Source organism: Panthera pardus, unplaced genomic scaffold (genome assembly GCF_024362965.1).
Source record: "Panthera pardus isolate Hobbes unplaced genomic scaffold, ASM2436296v1 HiC_scaffold_24, whole genome shotgun sequence".
NCBI lineage: Eukaryota > Metazoa > Chordata > Mammalia > Carnivora > Felidae > Panthera > Panthera pardus.
This window is the reverse complement of record NW_026526810.1, coordinates 15,073,022-15,096,824: the sequence shown is the minus strand read 5'-3', so window position 1 is coordinate 15,096,824 and position 23,803 is coordinate 15,073,022. Positions and strand designations below refer to the sequence as shown.

At 38.6% G+C, this 23,803-nt stretch overlaps 1 protein-coding gene across 1 annotated transcript in view; it reads right to left on the bottom strand.

Moving 5' to 3' along the window:
• CHRNA7 (cholinergic receptor nicotinic alpha 7 subunit) overlaps positions 1-23,803 on the bottom strand; it is a 112,978-nt gene that overhangs the window by 11,389 nt on the left and 77,786 nt on the right. Inside the window, exon 5 of the mRNA XM_053888802.1 lies at positions 5,526-5,605. Coding sequence (XP_053744777.1) covers positions 5,526-5,605 — 80 coding nt within the window. The remainder of the gene's footprint in view (positions 1-5,525; positions 5,606-23,803) is intronic.

Genomic DNA, 23,803 nt, shown 5'->3' with positions numbered 1-23,803 from the left:
GTGGAAATGTAAACTGGTGCAGTCATTAAGAAAACTGTATGGAGATTCCTAAAAAAATTAAAAATAGAACTACTATATGATCCAGTGACCCCATTTTTGGGTATATATCTGAAGGAAACAAAATAATTACTTGGAAGAGATATCTTCACTCCCATGTTCATCATGTTCATTACAGCATCATTTGCAATAGCCAAGACACAGAATCAACCTAAGTAGTCATTGATGGACAAATAAATAAAAGCAAAGATTATCAGATCTCTCTCTCTCTCTCTCACGCGCACATACACACACACACACACAATGGATAATACTATTCAGCCTTAAAATAAGATGGAAATCCTGTCATTTGCAATAACATGGGTGAAGATGGAGAGCACTGTGCCAAGTGAAATAAACCAAAGACAAATACTATGTGATCTCATATGTAGATTTTGAAAAAAAAAAAAAAAAAAAAAAAAAAAAAAAAAAAGGAAACAACTGAACTCACAGAAGTGTTGAAATGCCAGGAGCTGGGGGTGGTGGGGAAATGGAGAGGGGTTGGTCAAAGGGGACAATCTTTCAGTTACAAGATGAGTAAGTTCTAAGGCTCAAATGTACTACATGCTGACTCTAGTTAAAAATATCATATACTTGAAATTTGCTAAGAGAGTGGATCTTAAACATTCTCATGGAAAGCAAAACCAAACTCAGCCATGTGAGGGGATAGACATGTTAACTTGATTGTGGAAATCATTTTACAATGTATATGTACATTGTCATCATGTTGTACACCTCATTACATTTTCATTTGCCAACTGTACTTCAATGAAGCTGGAAAAAAATTAAAATATAATTAATATATTTTAAAATACAAAAAAATACAGGGGCGCCTGGGTGGCTCAGTCAGTTAAGTGTCTGACTTCAACTCAGGTCATGAACTCATGGTTCATGAGTTCAAACCCTTGCATTGAGCTCTGTGCTGACAGTTCAGAGTCTGGAGCTTGTTTCGGATTCTGTGTCTCCCTCTCTCTCTGCCCCTCCCCCACAATGCTCTCTCTCTCCTTCAAAAATAAATATATTAATGTTTAAAAATTTTTAAATATAAAAAATATATTTTTAAATTTAAAATATAAATAATTCAAATAAATAAATACATACATACAGAACAATCCCTTGATTTCGATCCTCAATATGCTGTTCATAATATGCAGTGCCTATTCTTCATGGCCTAGGAAAGGGCTGACGAGTTATACAATACATTACTTATGATTTCAGCACGTCTTTTTAAGGAGGGCCTCATGCACACATTGTTCTGACCCACCTGTGTTCCCTTCGAGAGGAGGTGACGTAGGCTTCTGGGCATCTAGACTAGGGGTGAGTAGAGAAGCATTCAGCCCCTGCTCCTCCAAATTACAGCTAGCCTGTCCAGAATAAGCTTGGAAATTTTTGGGAGATGTCTAGAAAGAAAGCTTGGGTGAAGCTTTCTTGTTTTTTTTAAAATTCAAACACAACACCTTTATGCTCCATCAAAGACTGTTCTGAGGGATTTCTGTGCAAAGAATTAGAAGTTCTGTAAAATTTCCATGCCTGTGTATCTTCAATCTCTAAATAATAAGAAAGAAGAATAGAAAAAAATCCCAGAGAAATTGATAGAAATGACAAAGGGTTTAGAAGCAGAATATGAAAGGGACGTATGTGTGTGTCTGTGTCTGTGTGTGTTTGTGTGTCTCTGTTTGGTGGGGGGGGGGGGGCGCAGCGTGGGCATTTTCCTTATGTTAAAAATTGAGAAAATACTTGGTTATCTAGAAATGTATGTAGGGAATAATTTTAACTAGTTTAAATTCTAGATTAAGAACAGAACAAAGACTGGTAAGTTTAAATTGAAGGCATAGCGCTTGGGCACAAGTGACAGTTTCCATTGAAAAGAGTGATTCCAGGGGCACCTGGGTGGCTCAGTTGGTTGGGCATTTGACTTCGGCTCAGGTCATGATCTCACTGTTTGTGAGTTCGAGCCCCACGTTGGGCTCTGGGCTGACAGCTCAGAGCCTGGAGCCTGGTTCAGATTCTGTGTCTCCTTCTCTCTCTGCCCCTTACCTACTTGTGCTCTGTCTCTCTCTATCAAAAATAAATAAATGTAAAAAAAAAATTAAAAAAAAAAAAGAAAAAGAGTAAGTCCAAGCTAAGACAAGTTGGGAGTGAATTTCTTCCAGGTCAGAGAGGAGACCAGATAAACCCTTCTAGGAATTTATATGCCCATGTACTCCTCCCTGCCCAGAGAAAGGCCAGAAGGCAAGAGAAGGCACAAAGAGCTAACTAAGGGTGCCTCTATTCCTGCGGACAGAGTCAGCTCTGTACATTTCTGCTACTAAATTTAAAAAAGAATGAATGGAGGAAGGGATGTAACAGCTTTGCAAACACAACCCTCACCCCACAACCAAGTTAGGAGAGGGTAATAACTTCCTATCCCCTCAAGTCCCTTTATTTTTTTTTAATTTTTTTTTAACATTTATTTATTTTTGAGATAGGGAGAGACAGAGCATGAACGGGGGAGGGTCAGAGAGAGAGGGAGACACAGAATCTGAAACAGGCTCCAGGCTCTGAGCAGTCAGCACAGAGCCCGACGCGGGGCTCGAACTCCCGGACCGCGAGATCGTGACCTGAGCCGAAGTCGGACGCTTAACCGACTGAGCCACCCAGGCGCCCCCCCTCAAGTCCCTTTAAATATGATGTTCAGTGTTACACCCAATGTTCATGGGCATCTGGAAGTCAATACAGACACTGCCCTCCCATTAATGGGCTAGATCCCTTCAAACCTACATTGCCTGTAGAAAATGTAACTCTATAACTGAATTATTCCATTTCTATGAAATGGCCAGAGAAAGAGAATCTCTAGTGACAGAAAGCAGATCAATGGTGGCCTGAGGCTGGCAGTGAGTATGGGGATTAACTGCAGACCAGCACAAAGCATCTTTTCAGGGTGATAAAAAATGTTCTAGGAGCGCCTGGGTGGGTTAGTCAGTTAAGCGTCTGACTCTTGGTTGCAGCTCAGGTCATGATCTCATGGTTCGTAAGATGGACCCTCATATTGGCTCTACACGCTGATAACTCGGGGTCTGTGTGGGAGTGTCTCTCTCCCTCTCTCTCTGCCCCTCGCTTGCTTGCACTTTCACTCTCAAAATAAATAACCTTAAAAAAAAATGTCCTAACACTAGATTGTGGTAATGGCTGTACAACTCTGTGAATTCACTAAAAATCATTGAATCATGCAGTTAAAAGCAGTGAATTGTATGATATGTAAATTATACTTCAATAAAGCTGTTATAAAAATATGAAATAGAAAAGAAGGTAATTTCATAACCAAGTCTCTATTTCAAATCTTGTACCCAAAACATTTTTTTTTTTTTTTTTGCCTGTGCTTCGTTACATGAACAGAACATCATCCCAGATCTGTTCTACATGACCCCCAGGGCACAGTCTTGCTGCCCCAGGCCAGAAAGCTCCAAACTTCTCCTGCCAATGTATGGAAGACTCCCACACTCACAGCACAACATGCCTGTCCTTACCAGGCTCCTGGGGCCATGGAGGCTGGGACACAGGAATGAAGCCTCAGAGGGGGCTATTGCACACAGGCAGCTTGGGGCTCAGGAGTACTGCTTCTTGTAGCTGAAAATAGCTTCAGCCTTCAAAACAATCTGCAACACCATATTCTTGTATACTGATGACTACTGGAGATCGTTTTTTAAAATAGCCCTCATAATAAAAGCTGCAACTCACAGCCTGGTGAAAAAGAATGTCTGTGCATGTGATGGAAGGCTCATCCCATAGCTTCAGTCTCCAAGGGGCCTACTGTTAGGTGGAAAGCCTGCTTGGGCTGGGGGAGGGGTGAAGGAACTGGGGAAAGTAAAATGGAAGCACGTGCTTTAAGACAGAAAACCTGAAAATCTATAGCTCTTCAGTCTGTACAAACATTATTGAGAGTTACCTGCCTTTGATGGATTTAATCACTTACACATTCATTTATGGAGAGGTACCTGGTTGATTAGTGGTGATTCTAAGGTGTATAAACATGGAATCTGCCCATGGGATGCTTATCCTCCACTAAGGAGGAAGAGCATTTAAGCAACAACTCAGGAGGCAAGGCCAGCTTTGCTGTGCTGTGAAATGAATAAGAAGGTATACGTGTGGTGTACAGTGTGTGTATGTGGGGGGGTGTGTTGTTGGTGTGTGAATGTGTGTGGGTATGTGTGAGGGAGGTATGTGTGTGGGGTGTATATGTGGGGTTTGTGGTATGTGTATGGTGTATAATGTATGTGTGTGTGTGTGTGTGTGTGTGTGTGTGTGTGGTGTGTGTTGTGTTGGGGGTGGTAGGTATGTGGGTATAGTGTGGCATGTGTGTATGTGGGGGGTGGTGTGGTGTGTGTAGGTGTGTGTGTGGTGTAGGTGTGTGTGTGTATGTGGGGGGTGGTGTGGTGCGTGTATGTGTATGGGGGAGGTATATATGTGCGGTGTTTTGTGTGCCTGATGTTCTATAAATTTAATCCACAGTGAATGCAAGTCCCCCTTGTCAGGTCATTTCCCATTCTCCTTAAAACCTGGAAGCTGGGCAACCCTGGACATTTTCTGGTAGGTGGTGTGTAATGTGTATTCATGTATGTGTTGTGCAGGGGGTGGTAGGTGTGTGGGTGTGGTGTGGTGTGTGTGTGTGTGTTGGTGGTGAGGTGGGAGGTGGTTGCAGATTGCCTGGGAGCAGGAAGTTAAATGGTTGCAGTGGGGAAATAATCCTGGAAAGAACATGTAAAAAATCATCTCAAAGATTTCTAAAACTCTGTTAATACCTATATGCCTCAAAGCATTAAAACCCAGGTTCCTCATGCTCTATATTATTCAGTGAACAGCCCAGGGCCCAGTGAATTGACAGAAATGATGGGCTTTTGGGAAAAAAAAAATCAATTCCAGGAAGCAGTTAACCATCAACTGGTTGGGAAGGAGAAGAGAAGCTCAGTTAGGAATAAGTCATTGATGAGCCCCACTTTGAAATCACTTGCTCTTATACCCAACACCCAAGTCCTCTGTAACACACACACTCAAGAAGCCAGCAAGTCCACCATCTTGCCCCAACACCTGAAGAGCAGCACCTGCCAAGATATGCAGTCTGGTGGGAGGGGAAATGGCGAGCTGAAATGGGTGGAGAGAATGGCCAGGGTTGCCCAGCTTGCAGGTTTTAAGGAGAACTGAAAATGACCTGACAAGGGGGACTTGCATTCACTGTGGATTAAATTTAAAGAACATGAGGCACACAATAAGAACATACGACACATGCCACCAAAGACAGTTTGAGCCATGACCCCAAGACAAAAAAAAAAAGGGAAAGATGGCATCATCAAGTTCAGGAAATACACGCAAGCACACAGGGAAGAAAACAGGAAGGGGTGGTTGTGAATGAGGCAAAGGAGGCCCACCACTAGTGTGAGCAACCATTGGGGGATTAGCACCCCAAACATGCTGAAATTGTCTAACTACAGGAGGACAAAGGAAGTGGATCTTACCTGGAGGGAGGTACTGGCAATGCCCAGAAGAATTAACTAACACGTTGGTGTGGAATGTGGCATCAAATCGCTCATCAGCACTAGAAACACAAAAAGGATTTAATGAGTCAGCACTGCCAGGCAGTGGGTTTCCCATGCCCTTAGGTCTGTCGTGACTGTGCTGGAATAGCTCTGGCAGGTGCTACTCTTCGCGCTTGGGTCATGCCACCATTCACAGCCTGCCTGGGAGATCTCAGAGCAGAGGTTGGTAGAGGTCAATGTCCACCACCACCCCCTCATTTCATATGAACTGTGATTTTCATATGCATATAAAACAAAGTTCTTAGCAAAAGTCAATCCTGAAGACAATTTCATGGGACAGGAGCAGATGAGAAATTTCTATCTATCTGTAGGGTAGAAGCTCTCTGCCATTGACAGCCCCATGCAGGCATGGATTTTGATCCACTGTCCTCAAAGCTCCAGTTCCAGTCTCCTGAATGTGCCCAATGCTTGGTTGATGCTTATCCAATACATCTTGAATGACTGAAGCTGCAAGCGCAGGAGGTTGCCAGGCATAGGCAGAGCCCAGAGGCATACTGGGCACCATGAATAGCAATGACGGGAATGTGGGCAGGTGAAGAGAGAAGAATTAGGTATAAGTTTTAGATAGATCCTCCCCAGGCCCCTCCCGGCCCATGTTCAGAAACTCCTGCAGCCAGCAGTTAACAAATTCTATAAAGGGGATGGGAAGAAGACACAAAACAGGAAGAAAGAACAACAATTAAAGCCAACAGCACTTATTATCCATGACTTTTATTTTCTGTATTATGATGCTTTGCTGACCCTGGATGAAGTGTGCCCCCCTTCCACTCCCAGGTTAGCCAGTTCCCAGAGATAGCAGACAACTTGTTCACCAGTGTATCTCTCAAATGCAAACCATCAAATCCAGAGCCCACACCCCAGCCACCTCCTTTATCAGGGTTTCATATTCTAGGCCTCTATCCCTCTGCCCTAATAACCAGAGGGCCAGGTACCAGACAGCTAGGGACAGCCCCTATCACCCAGAGCCCGCTGAAATTATTCACACTGGCCAATCTTAACTCTGCTCATCCTGCCTCACCAGTTCCATTCCACAGAAACCACAACAAAGGCTCTTGCCCATGTTCCCCCTTCACTCCGTCTGCCTCCTGACCCACCCCGGTGTTTTCTTGTGTGGGTCTGCATGGTGTGCTATGCCTCCTGTTTCTAGGGAACTGTGAGTAAAAACTGCTTCCTCCATGACAGCTACTTCTGTGTCTGCATCTCTTAGCATACCTCATTAAAACAAATCCTGGCTATCCTTAAATAAAAAGAAACAGAATTCCCTCAAGAAAATACAGGCAGCCGGGTCAAAACGCTAGCACCAAGGAGTTAAATTCCTCTCCTTTTAGCAACTGGGGACCTGTAGTAAGGCTGCATACTTCTGCAGAGGCTGGGGCAGCCTTTTCTAATCCTGAGGTCCTCTGAAAGGGAAACTCAGAGTCACAAGATATTTGAGGACAGCACTCAGCATGAGAGACACAATTAAAGACACAGAAAAGATCCAAGAAGAAGAAGTGAATGAAAGGAACAAAAAAAATTTGCTCCTTAAAAAATATCCTCACAGAAATTCAAGAGGATATTGCATTTAGTAAAACACAGCAATACGAAAATTAAATTTTGGCTTATGAAATAAATGTTTATAGACAGGTAGGAGGTCTGGCTGATAAGAATTACAAAGATGAAATGTGAGACATTGATGAAGAGGGCCTTCAGAGTACAAGGCCAGGGGAACTCAACAGCTGCTGGAGAAACAACAGGGGCAATGGGTGGGAGGGAAGGGCCAAAGAAATCACACAGAGAAATTCTAGGGCTGAAAGAAACCAGTCAAGCATGAAGGCAAAGAGAGGCACCTTCAAGAACATTAAAGGCCTTACAGAGCTTGTGTCCCACGTGCTAGATTTGAGGATGAGCTCTAGGAAAATGAGGGTGAATACTGAAAAAGAAGAAATAAACTTTTGAACTAAAACTAAGTATCAGGGCAGGTGGGTGGTTCAAAGGGTTAAGTGTCCAATTCTGGATTTCAGCTCAGGTCCTGATATCATGGCTCAAGATTTAGCACCTGCATGGGGCTCTGCGCCGACAGAGAGGAGCCTGCTTGGGATTTTCTCACCCTCTTTCTGCCCCTCCCCTGCTTGTGTATACACTCTCTCTCTCTCAAAATAAATAAACATTTAAATAAATAAATAAATTGGGGTGCCTGGGTGGCTCAGTTGGTTGAGTGTCTGACTTCAGCTCAGGTCATGATCTCATGGTTTGTGAGTTCGAACCCCACATCAGTCTCTGTGCTGACAGCTCAGATCCTGGACCCTGCTTCAGTTTCGGTGTCTCCCCCTCTCTCTGCCCCTTCCCTCTCTCAAAAATAAACATTAATTTTTTTAAATAAAAAATTATAAATAAATAAATAAATAAATAAATAAATAAATAAATAAATAAAACTAGGGATCAAGAAAATGGATTTCCATGATGAGCTGTGCAGTGGACCTAGAAAAGGCACAGAGGGGGTGTGTTTACACATTACAGCAAGATATGAGGTGTCTCTGAAGAGACTGAAGTAGATTCAGAGCAATGAAGAGAAGAAATAAGCTGGAAAACACCACAGATTCTATTAAAGACACATTAAAAAAATCACTGTAATAAGAAAAAGAAATGTCAACCACAAACTGCGGAAAACACTGTACAAAAAAAGTCAGGGTTTGAATATGAAACAAAAATGTGATGATGTGCAGAGGAAGAAGGAAGAGAGAGAGACTAAGCCACCACAAAAGGATAATCCTTTGAGATGAAGGACACACCCATCTCCTTAACTCTGAGCACACACAGGGAGAAGGAGGAGGGGGCAGGCTCAAGGTGCAAATATTCTTTGCTTGACTGTGGTCTGTACCCCACTGTCTCAATGAATCACATGATAAACAGGGACTAGGCACAAAATAGCTGAAAATGTGGACCTTCACAAAATCACTTTATATCATATCATGATTTTCAAACTGAGTTCTCAGGAACCGTGAGATTCTGTGGATGTGCTTTGGAGTTTCTGTAAATGTTTATTCCAACATCTCATTTCCTTGTATTTAAAAATGCTAATAAAAGTCCAAACCCACTCAAATTTTTACAAAATTTTAACTCTTCAGAATAGACTACCTACCAGTGGATTAATGCATGTGGCCCATTTAACTCCTTTTTTGGTGCAAGTTTAAGCTAAAACTTCTCTTGGCATGGTTATGCTGCATTTATAAACCTCTTGTGAATGAGTTACCCAGTAGGACTTCAGTTTTGCACTGCTCTTTTTAAAACTTCACATTTGAGCCTACAATTCCAACTCAGAACCAGCACGTTTCCACCTCTGTAGCTACAACTGAGAGCACTGTGCAATTCATGACAGAGGATACATAGTTTTGCTTATTTTAAGCTTGGGTTTCTTCTCTGATTTTTACATTTATAACAAAGACTGTGAGCATCTGTTAGATCAGTGACTCAGTTCTGGAAGGAAAAAAAAAAATTCCTCCAAGCTCTTCCTCCATACATTTGGATCAATTTAATTGAAGACTCTTGAGATCACAAGACAAATGAGTAAAATCAAGATAAAAATCTGTTTCCATTAGCCAACAGTTTACCTATGTGACTCACTGATTTTTAAATGCGGTCCAACCAAAATAGAATATTGAAGACAAACAGAATTGTAACTCTGTCATCATTATCAAAATTCAAATCTTAATATTTTTTTGGCAGTTTTAGAATTCTTTTCCATTTTATACATAAATGATATAAAAGTAAACTCCTGTAATAATTGTATGTTAATACCACTTATCTGTTTTGGCCATGATAACTGGAGATAAAGTTTGAAAAAGGGCCCTATTGCTAAAAACTGAGTCTGAAAACAGCTCTCCAAGGCAAGTAATGAAGTTCCTATGAAACATGAGTAGCCGAAACCACTGCAGTGACACAGGAGGTGACAGTGTCAGTGCTGTTTGGCTTCCGGCCCAGCACTATGTGCATTCAGTGATGTACAATGGGGGGGGCAGCAGATAGTGACCATGAGGCCATGTGGTAACACAGCCTTGCAGCCAGCAGAAACTGATAACCATGGGTTGGGATGGGTCCAAGGACTCAGTTCATTCCTCTTTCTGCTCTGTTGTGCATGTGAACCTTTCTGTATTAAACAGTTTGAATATATATACTAATATATACTAGAACACGATGTGCTCACAGAGTTCTTGACAACTTAGGCACATGGCCCCTTCATTACCTTCGAGGGCTCCTCTCTCTAGCTGCCTGGGTCCTTGTCCAGCCAGCGAAGGGCAGACAGGCTCCCACCCCCACCACTGATGGGGCAACAAGGGCAATGGGCCTTGGCCATTGAAAAGTGACCATGGACAGGAGGGATATTTAACCTAAACATTCAGGGTTGAGGCCCTATGTCCTTAGTGGGGTGGTCAGGAAGAAAGGGCATCTGGATATGCTCTAAAGATGGGCAGAACTCCAGCAGGTGGAAAGGAAAGTTGCTATATCCCCAACAGAAGGCATGATCTGATCACATATCTGGAGGTTAACTAGACAGAGGGAAACTTCATGAAGGTGTGGTTCGTCTAGACCCTGAGGTGAGTGAGGTATTGCCCCAACACCTTATCTTAGCACTTGCCTCAGCAGCAAGGCTAGCATGGAGGCTTGAGAGCAAACTGTGGGTGGCTATGACTGCAGGATCCAGGAGTCAATCAATGCTTATGGAATTAATTACAAGCTGTGCTTTCAGAAGCCATTGAAGGCACGGGCCAGCAGAGGTGAACCCTGGAGGTATGGGATTAGATTCCTTCCTATTTTCCATTCCTTAGGGCTTGCTCTGTGCCTAGTTCCACCCCTGACTCCTGGCCTGGGAAGCAGAGCCTCTGAACCCAGCTCAGTGCAGCCTCCTGCTTAGCCTGCCCTACAGCAGTGACCCCCACTGAGGAGCATGGAGGAGCTCAGCCTCAAGCCGGGGAAAAGAAACTGAACATGCCACCCCCAGAATCCTTTGGTCCTGGAGTCTGGCTGTCAGTGCCCTGAGAGAGAAGAACAGGGTGACCAGCCATCAAGAAAGCCCAGAAAGTCAACTCCCAACAGGCCACATACTCACTAAACTATGATTCTACATACAGGTAATTCTGAAAGAAAGAGGAAAAAAAATCCAGGGTCACCCTGCTGTACCAAAGAGGGTAGGCACTAGGTATGTGGGCTCATGAAGACTCTAATGAATAAGGATTCATGTACAATCCGCCCTATTCCCTCTGAGCTCACATTGTCCTTGAAAGAAGGATGGAAAAGCAGAAGAGATGAAAAATGATCTCAACTGTTCTTACCACAAAATGAAATAATGATTATGTGATGTGATAGAAGTATTAGCTAATGTTACAGTGGTAATTAAATTGCAATATATATTTGTATCAATACATTGCACACAGTAAACTTACATATGGTTATAGGTCAATTATATCTCAATAAATTTTTTAAAAAATAAAATAAAAACATTGGAAGGAAAAAAAGTAAAGGGGGAAGAAACAGAGAGCCAATCTATCTCAAAAGACAGTGGATCAAGGTATCATTTATTTTAAATCTCTTTTTTAAAAAAGCTATCAATTACATGTTAAGACATCTCTGATATAAAGTATGTTTAGATTTCAGAGGGGAAAACAGTCTGTTTAGAATAGATGAATTTTGTTTCAAAAGAGAGTAATATGAGACTCTTAAATACAGGAAACAAACTGAGGGGTGATGGGGAGGTAGGGGAGAGGGAAAAATGGGTGATGGGCATTGAGGAGGGCACTTGTTGGGATGAACACTGGGTGTTGTATGTAAGCGATGAATCATTGGAATCTACCCCCAAAACCAAGAGCACACTGCATACATTGTATGTTAGCCAACTTGACAATAAATTATATTGAAAAAAAAGAAAAGTAGTAAGTCCTTTTTCGGGATACTTTTAGTTCTGTATTTTACTCTAAAATGTTAACGGTCTACTACCAGCAATGTGGCCAGTCACAGTCTGTGAACAAAAAGTCTTGAGCAGAACTGAAATTTTATGGCCATTTCTACCTGTCAGAGATCCCAGGGGACAGATATCTGGGCATCAGCTGGAAGCTTCCAGAGCAATATATTCAATCCGTTCTTTATCCGCCAATTTACATGTTAAGTGGCATGTAACATGGATGTTATTATAATAATTGAATGTAACATTGGATGGATTATAACCATGTTATAAATAAGAAAATGTTATTACAGTATGTATCAAGTTTCTGAGCTCCCTATTTTGTTCCTTGAATTATATGACTATGTCTGGCCTAGTACAATATCATCTTAATCACTACAACATAATGAAATGTTGGTATTTGGCAGAGTAAGTCCCCCAACTTTGTTCTTTTAAACATTGTATCACTGGAGCACCTGGGTGGCCCAGTCTATTAAGTATCTGACTTCAGCTCAGGTCATGATCTCATGGTTATTGGGTTTGAGCCCTGCATCAGGCTCTGTACTGCCTGCTTGGGATTCTCTCTCCCTTCCTCCCTGCCCCTCCACAACTCACTATCTCTCTTTCTCAAAATAAATAAACTTAAAAAAAAAATTTTTAAATGTTGCATCACCTACCCTTTACTCATCATTGTAAATTACAGGATCCACTTGTCCACTCCCACTAAGACCTTGTTGAGACTTCAGTTGCAATCACATTAAATTTATAGAATAGTTTGGGAAAATTGGGCATCTTTGCAATATTCAATTTTCATATAAATATGATATAACTCATCATTTATTTTGGTCTTTCTTATATTTATTTTTATTGGTACTTATAAACACTTGCAGATATTGGAAATAAAATTTGTTAAATTACATTTTCTAATTGTCACATGGGTAAAGAAATACATTCAATATTTTTACACTTGTCTTATATCCAATATATTTTGTCTAGGTAGTCTCTAAAAGTTTTTTTTTTTATGTAAAGAAATTGCATATTCTATGAATGATGATAATTTAGTTTATTCCTTTCTAATACTTGATGTTTTATTCCTTTGTTTTCATTACTACTTAAATTCATACCATTGTTAAGATATGTGATGACAATGATTATCCTTATTTGTTCCACATACAGAAACTTCTAAATGTTTGAACTTTAAATGGGTAAAGACCTTAAATCAAGTGAAATTAAGTTTTATTCTATTTCAGGGTGCCTGGTGGCTCAGTTGATTAAGTGTCTGACTTTTGATCTCAGCTCAGGTCATGATCTCATGGTTTGTGTGTTCGAGCTCCTCGCTGATAGTGAGGAGTCTGCTTTGGATTCTCTCTCTCTGCCTCTCTCTCTGCCAATAGCCAGCTTGCCCATGTATGCTCTCTCTCTCAAAAAAATAAACTTAAAACAAAAGTTTTATTCTATTTCACAAGTGGATATTAAACACTGTCAGTTGATTTTTCTGCACTTACCAAGATGATCACATAATTTTTCTCCATTCTGTAAATAGGATGAGTCATATAAATGGATTTTTCTAAAGTTAAACAAAACTTATATTTCTAACAGAAAACTAAATTTGATAGGATTTATTTTTAATTATTGCTAGATTTGGTGAGCTAATATTGTAGTTAAGATTTATACATGTATATTCATAATTGACATTATACACTAGATGGAACTTGCCTATAAAACCCACCTTTTCCTTTCTTTTTCAAAACATATTAACCAAGAAAATGAAATTGCAGGCTTCAGATGTGGAGAAAATGTTTGAAAAAGACATACCTGATAAAGAATATAATCTAAAATACACAAAGAACTCTTGAAACTCAACAATAAGGGGGAAAAAAAAACAACCTAATTAAAAAATGAGCCAGAAACCTGAACAGAGACATCAACAAAGATATACAGATGTCAAATAAGCATAAGAAAAGATTCTCCACATCATATGTCATTAGGGAAATGCAAATTAAAATGAGAAACATTTCTTAGATGGCCAAAACCCAGAACACTGACACCAAACGCTGACAAGGATATGGAGCAAGAAAAACTCTGATTCATTAATAGTGGGAATACAAAATGGTACAGACACTTGGGGCTATAGTTTGGCAGTTTTTTTACAAAACTAAACATACTCTTACCACACAATCCAATAATCATACTCCTTGGTATTTACCCAAAAGAGCTGAAAGCTTATGTATGTAATACCCAAAAATCTGCACATGGATGTTTGTAGTAGCTTTATCCATAATTCCCAAAATTTGGAAGCAACCAAGATGTCTTTCAGTAGGTGATTGGATAAATCAACTGTGTTACATCCAGACAATGGGAAATTATTCAGCAAAAAAAAGAAATGAGCTAACAAGCCATGAAAAGACATGTAGGAACCTTAAATGCTTATTACTAGGCTAATTTGAAAAGGCTACATATGTAGGATTCCAACTATAAGACATTCCAGAAAAGGCAAAACTGCCAGGGGTTGTGGTGAGGGAGGGATAAATAGGTGGGGTAGAAAATGTTTAGGGCAGTGAAACTACTCTGTGTGATATCACAATGGTGGATATATGTTATTATACATTTGTCCAAACCCAGAGAATGTATATGAAGAGTGAACCCTAAATGAAACTATAGACTTAGGTAATAATGATGTGTTAATGTAAGTTCATCAATTGTATCAAATGTACCACTCTGATGTGAGACGTTGATAATGGAGGAGGTTATGCAAATGTGGGGGCAGAGGATATAGGGGAAATCTCTGTATTTTCCATTCAATTATCCTGTGAACCTAAAACTGCTCTAAAAAATAAAGTCTAATTATTTTTAAAAGTTGATTTATTTTTGACAGAGAGACCACAAGCAGGGGAGGGGCAGAAAGAGAGAGGGAAGCAGAATCTGAAACAGGCTGCAGTCCCTGAGCTGTCAGCACAGAGTCTGACAGAGGACTCAGACCCACAAGCTGTGAAATCATGACCTGAGCTTAAGTCTGACGCTTAACCTACGGAGCCACCCAGGAACCCCAATAAAGTCTATTTTTAAGAAATATATATTGATTCAATTTTCTTGTCTATTTTTTTCTATTTTGTCTAGAACCAGCTTCTATTTTTCTAGAAAAAGTTAATTCTGGCTAAATTTCCAAATTTATTGGCATAAAGTTGTCTATATTAATCTCACTTGTTTTTTTGTTTTTAATATATATTAAATTTATTGTCAAATTGGTTTCCATACAACACCCAGTGCTCATCCCAACAGGTGCCCTCCTCAATGCCCATTATCCCTCCCAACCCCCATCAACCCTCAGTTTATTCTCAGTCTTTAAGAGTCTCTTATGGTTTGGCTCCCTCCCTCTCTAACTTTTTTTTTTTTCTTCCCTTCCCCTCCCCCATGGTCTTCTGTAAAGTCTCACTTGTTTTAAAATGCCTGTTGGAGGTTATAAACCCTTTACATACCTAATAAACATTTGTTTGTATCTTCTTTATTTCCTAAATAATTACTCTGAGGTGTGTTCATTTTATTAGTTTTTAATTATCTTTATTTTTTTATTTTATTATTATTATTTTTTATTTTAGAGAGAGACAGCGAGCATGAGCAGGTGAGGGGGACAGAGGGACAGAGAGTCTTAAGCAAGTTCCACACTCAACATGGAGCACAACTTGAGGCTCGATCCCACAACCCTAGCATCATGACCTGAGCTGAATTCAAGGGTCAGACGCTCAACTGACTGAGCCACCCAGGCATCCCTATTAGTTCTTTTTAAAAAAAGTTTATTTCTTGATTTCTATCTTACTTATTTAATGTATTTCTACTCTTTGTTGTCCCTTCTATTTACTTAATATTAATATTTTTCTAACTTCTTGAGATTGGTGATTAACTCACAAATTTCCTTTTAAAATGTTTTCTTTTTGTTTTTTTTTATTTTTATTTTTTATTTTTTAAAATTTACATCCAAGTTAGTTAGCATACAGTGCAACACTGATTTCAGGAGTAGATTCCTTAGTGCCCCTTACCCATTTAGCCCATCCCCCCCTCCCATAACCCCTCCAGTAACCCTCAGTTTGTTCCCCATATTTATAAGTCTCTTCTGTTTTGTTCCCCTCCCTGTTTTTATATTATTTTTGTTGCCCTTCCCTTATGTCAATCTGTTTTGTCTCTTAAAGCCCTCATATGAGTTAAGTCATATGATTTTTGTCTTTCTGTGACTGACTAATTTCACTTGGCATAATACCCTCCAGTTCCATTCACCTAGTTGCAAATGGCAAGATTTCATTCTTTTTGATTGCCAAGCAATACTCCATAAAACCTTTTCTAATGTAAATATTTAAGGTTACATATTCCCCCTACATACACACAGAAACAAAGACACATAGACACACACATACACTCTCACACTAAAGATATTTAGTTCTCCAGATATTTACTTTTAGTAAAACAAGGATAAATCTATTCCTATATCTGTGTCTATGTATATCTCTATTAACTATTATATTTATATATTGGGTAAGTCTTGTTAACTGTGTAGTTAAAAACTTAGATATCCTTGGTTTTTTTTCCTCTTCTTAAACTATCAATTACTGAAAGAAGTACATCAAAATCTTCTGCCATAATTATGGATTTGTCTGTCAATTGTCTTTATTTGTTTCAAAGATATTTTGTGTTTATTGCATACATACATGTGAGATTTGTTATATAGTCCTTTTTAAAATGTTTATTTATTTTGAGAGAGAGAGAGAGAGAGAGAGAGAGAGAGAAGGGGAAGAGAGAATCTTAATCAGGCTCTGCACTGTCTGCATAGAGCCTGATGTGAGGCTCAATCCCATGAACCATGAGCCAAAATCAAGAGTCAGACACTCAACTAATTAAGCCACCCAGGTGCCTCATGATTTGTTAGAAACTGTTTCTCTTTTATCACTGACTTTACCTTGAATTTTAGTTGTTCTTTTTTCTTACAGTGTGTGTTGTGTTTTTTTGTTTTCTTTTTTTTTTTTTTTTTTTTTTTGTGGGGGGTTGTTTTGTTTGTTGCTGTTGTTTTCCTGTTGTAAATACAGCCATTCTCATTCCTGGTTCCTGTTTGTCAGGTATCATCTTTTCATTTTTTACTTTTTATTTTAATTAGTGTGTTTATTTTTGTCTCATGTACTTAAGTGCTTTAGTTCCATCCAAACAGCCAATAGCTGGATTTTTAAAAGTATATATAGTTGGGAAACTCGGTACTTTTACCTAGCTACCTAATCCATTTACTTTTATCTTCTATGTTGCTAATGCTTGGTTTTATTTCTACTACTTACTTAATTTTGTGCTTTCAGTTTCTCTCTCCTTTGATTGTCTCCTTTCTTTGGGTTTCTTGTGTTTTCCTTATTTTTCTCCCCACTTGTTCTCTACCTGTTTGAAAGTTCGCTATATTCTTACGCTTCTGATGGTTCTTATATTTTTAATGTGTCTTACTCAAAAATGACAACTCTATGCCCTGCCAGAGCAACTTAAGTACAACAGTGTTTTACCTGCACTTGCTCTCCAAGTACTGCCTTCCACATAATTATTTCCAGCATTTAATCTCTTTGCTTTTAATACCTCCAAGTTCATCATTATTATTTTATATATTCTAATTTGTTTGTATTTACCTGACTTTTTAACCAACTTCTTTGCTTACCATTCCTTTTCAAACCTTGTTCCTAAGTGTTTATTCTGGTAGTTTCCTTAGTAGTATTTCTGGCAGTTTCCCACTGCATGGGAAACTTTTTTAGTCTTTGTTTTCCTGAAAATGTCTGATTTTGCCCCTCATGTAAAAAATGATTTGGCTGGGGAAAGACTTCTAGGTGGATAATTATTTTCTTTCAGTACTTAGACAATATTCTCTCTCTCTTGTTTTTATTAATGGATTCTACTGTGGCTTCTAAAAGGTCTGCAGTCTAATTGTCATATCTTTGTTAGTAAGCTGCCCTTTTTTCTTTCATTGTTCCCAGGATCTCCTTAGCTTTGAATGATCTGCAGCTTTTAGAAATGGTATGTCTAGGGGCTCATTTCCTACTATGTACCTTTCCTCAGACTTGTATGTCCTGAATCTGAGGATTTATGTTTTTCATCAATATTATTAAATTTTCAGCCACTCTTTTGGAACACGGCTTATGTTGAAAAAAAGTGTTGTTTCAATGAAAAACTGTATCCTTGCTAACACACGTTTCTGAGTTACCCTGTCATTGTGTTTGAGCTATTTAGCAGTGCTTTGTAAGCTCCAAGCAATTGATAGATGTATAAATTATATGCTGTCTGGTAGTGATTTAACTGGTGGTGATTTTACTTTCTGTGCGTTGTAGATAAACAAGTTTTGTGTCCACCTACAATTTCTCTCAATATTCCCCTCCTCCATATAAATCTTCCTGATGTAACTTCTCCTTTGAACTGGCTCTAACATCTGTCAGTTATATAAGTAAAATAAATTCTTTAACATGTGTTCATTTTTTATGTCTATATACAAGTCACAATTTTACCTTTCTTCTGATTATTTTCAGAATAATCTCATGAAACTTCTCCCACATTCTATTATTTCCTTCTATTTTACTAGCTAACATGTGTGGGAACACTAATCCTACATATGAGAGGGACCCATACTCCATGTCTTGCAGAATTAAGTACATGGTATCCCTTAGATTCATGCTTGCATATCTGCTTTCTGCATGACCTCAGACACACTGTGCTTTAATATGATTATGATCATGATTATTTATTCCTATTTTACTCTATTTGCAAAATAGGAATAATAATAATACCTTTCTCATAAGGTTAATATATGTAAGACATCTGGACCAGGACCTGGCACACAGAAACATCACAGAAGTGTTAGATTTTTTTGCAATTATTCACTATTCTTTTCATATTTTCCATCTATTTAGCTTGCTATAATTCATTCAGCAAATAGCCTCTTCTTCGACTATGTCTCATGATACCCAATGCCTCCACTGAGTTTTTAATTTTGATGGTTAAATTTCTCACCTCTATTAATTCTGCTTGACCTTTTAAAAAATGTTTTTAATGTTTATTTATTTTTGAGACAGAGAGAGACAGAGCATGAACGAGGGAGGGTCAGAGAGAGAGGGAGACACAGAATCTGAAGCAGGCTCCAGGCTCTGAGCTGTCAGCACAGAGCCCGACGCGGGGCTTGAACTCACGGATTGTGAGATCATGACCTGAGCCGAAGTCGGACGCTTAACCGACTGAGCCACCCAGGTGCCCCTTGCTTGACTTTTTAAAGCTGCTTTAAAAAAAAAAATTCTTTAATGTTTATTTATTTTTGAGACAGAGAGACAGAGCATGAACAGGGGAGGGTCAGAGAGAGAGGGAGACACAGAATCTGAAGCAGGCTCCAGGCTCTGAGCTGTCAGCACAGAGCCCGACACAGGGCTCGAACTTGTGGACCATGATATCATGACCTGAGCCAAAGTCAGACGCTTAACTGACTGAGCCACCCAGGTGCCCCTTAAAGCTGCTTTTTAAATGGTACATTCCTCTTTTCTTGTGTTTTCAATTCTTAATCATGTTTAATTCTCTTAAAAATATTTGTTAGTTTCAATTATCTAAAGTTTAGATCTAAATCTATTTGCTGTGTTTTCCATTTGTTCCAAGTGAGTGGTTTCTTTGTTTTATAATTTTAATTTTCAATTCCTCTTTAGCAGGGTTTTTGTTTTTGTGTATGTGTATACTTTTTAAGTGAGTTCCATCTTACTTTCTCTGCTGTTTCATTCCTTATAGAGTCTTTGTACCATTTTCTGTAAGAACAAGAGCTCATGTTGGTGTTGATGCAGAAACAGCATTGGTGGGAGAGGAGGGCAGGGAAGTGAGGGGACAGTGGGAGGAAAGAACAGAGTCCTGTGGCTTTCCTGTCACAGCTGTACAGCCCTTGTCCATGGACACTTCTCCTTGTCCTGCCTTGTACTATTTGTCAGACTGCAGAAGTCACATGGCTCAAACACAGATTTACCACCTATGGAGCTTGAAGAGGGCACATAGAAGCTTCCTAATGGGACAGACTGGAATGAACCTTCAGCCCACTAGACCCAGAAGGCAGCTTCCCCCAGCACAGCCTGAAACAGGCAAACTTCTTTTTTCATTTTCCTGCACTGAAAAGTAAGTGCTTTCTTAGTCCACTTCTCACTGACAGCAGCATTTCCACACCATGCCAGCTTTCTCAGTTTCACCCCACCTCTTAGGGGGCAAGTGAGAGGAAGCACATGTATTACTCCTGCCTCGGTGGGTGATTAGTTTTGTGACACAGAACAGCTCGTTGAACTCTCCAGGGCCCCATGTGGGAAAGAGAGAGATGATCTCCGTTTTCCAAGGTCTGCTTGTGGCCTGGGCATTCCTTCTAACACAGTGTTTTAGGTAGCCTATATAAATTGATGTGAAGAAGTCAATGAAAGAAGAAGTGATTTTTCATTCCTGAACTATGTAGCCCATGACACCTTTTCTGACTCTAGATCTATGAAACAAAGAGAAAATTGGAAAAAATTAATCACCCTTGTCAGTGGAAGACAAAGTGTTCTGCCATTGGTATGACCATGTATTAAAAGACTATAAATTATATGCAGAAATTCGCATATGTGTGTGTGCAGGGTGACTAGAAAACACGATGGTAAAGGTAACAATATCCACCTCTGCCCACCTGTACTCCAGAGATCTCTATGAGCTTGGGAACCCCCTAAATAAAAGGGGGCCTGAGTCCTTACTAACGTAACTGGCTAAAAAGTGACCACATTAATTTTTTAAGGGAGCTTTTCTCTTCAGATTGAAGATAGTAAAGAAACTGATCAACATTAATCTGAATGATTAAGATGCCTAAATAAACTAAGCATATGTTTTCAAAAACTGCCACTTGCTATGACATATTAAAAAAAAGATAAAAAACATTATTTTTGCCTTCAAGAAGTCAATCTAAAGATTTCCTGCCCATAATGATACTATTTCTACCAAAACACTGAAGCAAAAAGGTTTATAATGAATTATAAAAACCAAACTTGGTTTACATTAAGTGGAATATAATACTGGGGCCTAATTTCTTTTCTTTTTCCTTTTCCTTTTCCTTTATTTTCCCCTTTCCTTTCCTTTCTTTTTTTTTTTGAAAGTGTGCAAAGTTTAGGCCAAAGAGGTAAAATAAAAACAGCTGTTAGGAATGAAGTGAACCTAATTTTCTTTAGAAGTAAACCAAGTTGGTATAACATGCTTGGAAAAAAATTTCACAAAATACAATAAGAGCATTTAATAGCCTTAAAAATTCCATGTTTGGTCTGGAAAGTTATCTAAGATTAAAACAATTATAGTCACAAATGCATTTATTACCATTTTGATAGAATAAAAAATAGAGCTCAGACTTTCAGTTATAGAAAGACATACTTTTAACTATTTTCTATCGACTGATTTTTGTCCCCCTCCACCCCTCACCAATCCACATATTGAATCCCTAACTCCCAATGTGACTGTACTTGAAGATAGGGCTTAAAGGTTGAAAGGAGGTAATTAAGGTTAAATGAAGGCATAAGGATGAGGCTCTAATCCAATAGGACTGGTAACCTTATAAGAAGATATCTCTCTTTCCATCTTCCTTCCCCCCACCCCGACTCCTATTTATATGCCATATGAGGACACAGTGAGAAGGCAGCAATCTACAAGCCAGGAAGAAAGCTATCAACAGGAACGGAATTGGCTTGCTCCTTGATCTTGGACTTCCAGCCTCCAGAACTGTGAGAAATAAGTGTCTCCATTTTTATGTATCCATTAAGATCACTTTGAATTATTCTTGGGAGCAGCACTGTATATAAATAAATAAGAAATAAAATTTAATAGCTTCAGGATTCAGTCTAAAATATCTACTTTAGTACAAAAAAGAAAAAAAAAAAACAAAACACCCGATATATAGTACGTTGTTATGGCAGCTCAAGTTGACTAATCCACTATTCCTTCCATGATTTATGACTAAAAACTCTGAATATAATAAATAAATATAAGGAGACACGAAAAGTGCATAGAAGAAGGCAGAAGGAATGACATGAGGTCCCTATGTGTTCCATTTGCCTCCTATATTCCAAACTGGGTACTTGAGAAGCACAAATGGGCATAGACCAAAACCAAACCAAAACAAAACAATAAAGCCCTGAGAAAAAGCCTTCTCTGTGTAGCCCAGTGATCAGAAGGGCAGCCAGTCACACAGAAAACTTTTAGACAATATTTATGTCTCAGCTAAACACCAAAGAAAATCACGTTCCACTACTACCCCATCAACAACAGCCAAGTGAGGACTCTAGACTTCCAACCAAATTATATATACCAAGAAAATATTATCCAAAAAAACAAGAACAACTACATTATCATCAGATAAAGTAGACATTAGAGGAGAGATCATTACAAAGGGTAGGCATAAATTTACACATTGATAAAGTCTCAGTCCACCAAAAAGACATAGTAATCATACATTCTTTCCACAAAGAAGCTGCAGAATATGTGAACCAAAACCATATGGAAGTGAAAAAAAAGGAACAGACAAATCCACAGTTACAGTTGGAGACTTCAACACTCCTCCCTCAACAACTGACAACAGGACAAATAGAAAATCTGCAAGGATACAAAAGAACTTAACACATCCTCAACCAATAGGACCTAATGGACAGAAAATCCTTTCCCTAACAACAGCAAAAACACATTATTTTCAAGACCCCATGGGACATATAATAAGACCATATCCTGAGCCATAAGACAAATCTTGACAACATTTGTTAGAACTGAAACTATACAGAGTGTGACATGTGCCCACAAGAAAATCAAATTAGAAACAAATAACAGGAAGTTAACAGCAAAGTCTCAAAACACTTGGAATCAAAACACCAAATTTCTAAATAATCTCTGAGTCAAAGAGGAAGTCTAGAGGGAATTCAAGACATACACTGATTTGAATGAAAATAAAAAATGCATATCAAAACCTATAAGATGTAGGTAAGGTGCCCACAAGGAAATTTATGGTAGCAAATGCTTACATTAGAAAAAAGTCTCAATTCTATAATCTGTGATCACCCCCCAAGGAACTGGAAAAAGAAGAGAAAAATAAATCTATAGTAAGTAGATGGAAGGAAATAATAAAGATAGGAACAAAAGTCAAACAAAGTGAGAAGAGAAAAAAAAATAGGGAAAATCAATGAAACAAAAATTTACTTCTGTGAAAAGATCAATAAAATTGACAAACCAGTATTAGGAATGAATCTGAGTATAGCACTATATGCCCTGTAGACAACAAAAGAATGATAAGGGAATGCTATAAACAACTCCTTATACATAAATTTGACTGGCTAGGTGAAATACACAAATTCCTCAGAAAGCACAAACTGCTAAAATTTAACCAAGAGTAAACAAGTAAGATGAATAGTCCTAAAACTATTAAAACAAATTAAATTAATAAACACCAAAAACTCTTTAATTAGTTCTCTAGATCCTGATGGCTTTACTAGAGTATTTTATCCTATGATTAAAGAAGAATTAATACTAACTCTATAACTCTCTCCCAGGAAGTAGAGGATGAGAGAATGTCTATCAACTAATATTAAGAGGCTAAAATTATTCTGAAATGAAAACCACAAAGATAGTATCAAAAAAAACAAAAAAGCAAAACAATAAAAGAAGAAAGAAAGAAAGAGAAGCGGGGGGAGGGGGGGAAGAAAGCTACAAACTACATTCCCTCATAAATAGACACAAAAACCCTTAACAAAATGTTAGGAAATATAATTCAGCAGCATGTATAAGTAATCACACATATATAACCAAGAGGGGTTTAGTCTATGGGTACAAAGCTGGTTTAGTATTTTAAAACTGATCAGTGGCATCAATCATATTTAAGAGCCTAAAGAAGAAAAAGAACATGACTATCTCAATTGATATGGAAAAGAGAGTGGTAATATTCAATACTCATCCATTAAAAAAAAAAAGTTCAGAAAACTGGAATATAAAGGAACTTCCTCAGTCTAATAAAGAACATTTACAGAAAAAACTAAGCTAGCATTATACTTAATGGTAAAAGGACTGAATGCTTTTCCTCTAAGATCAGGGACAAGGCAAAGATACCTTTTTCGACACTCTTAGTCAACATAATACTGTATGTCCTCACAAGGAAAATAAAGGAAATAAAAGGCTTAAAGATATTGTGTATGTTGTGTGTGTGTGGTGTATATATATATTATATATATATATATATATGTATGTATATATATATATATAATACACATAA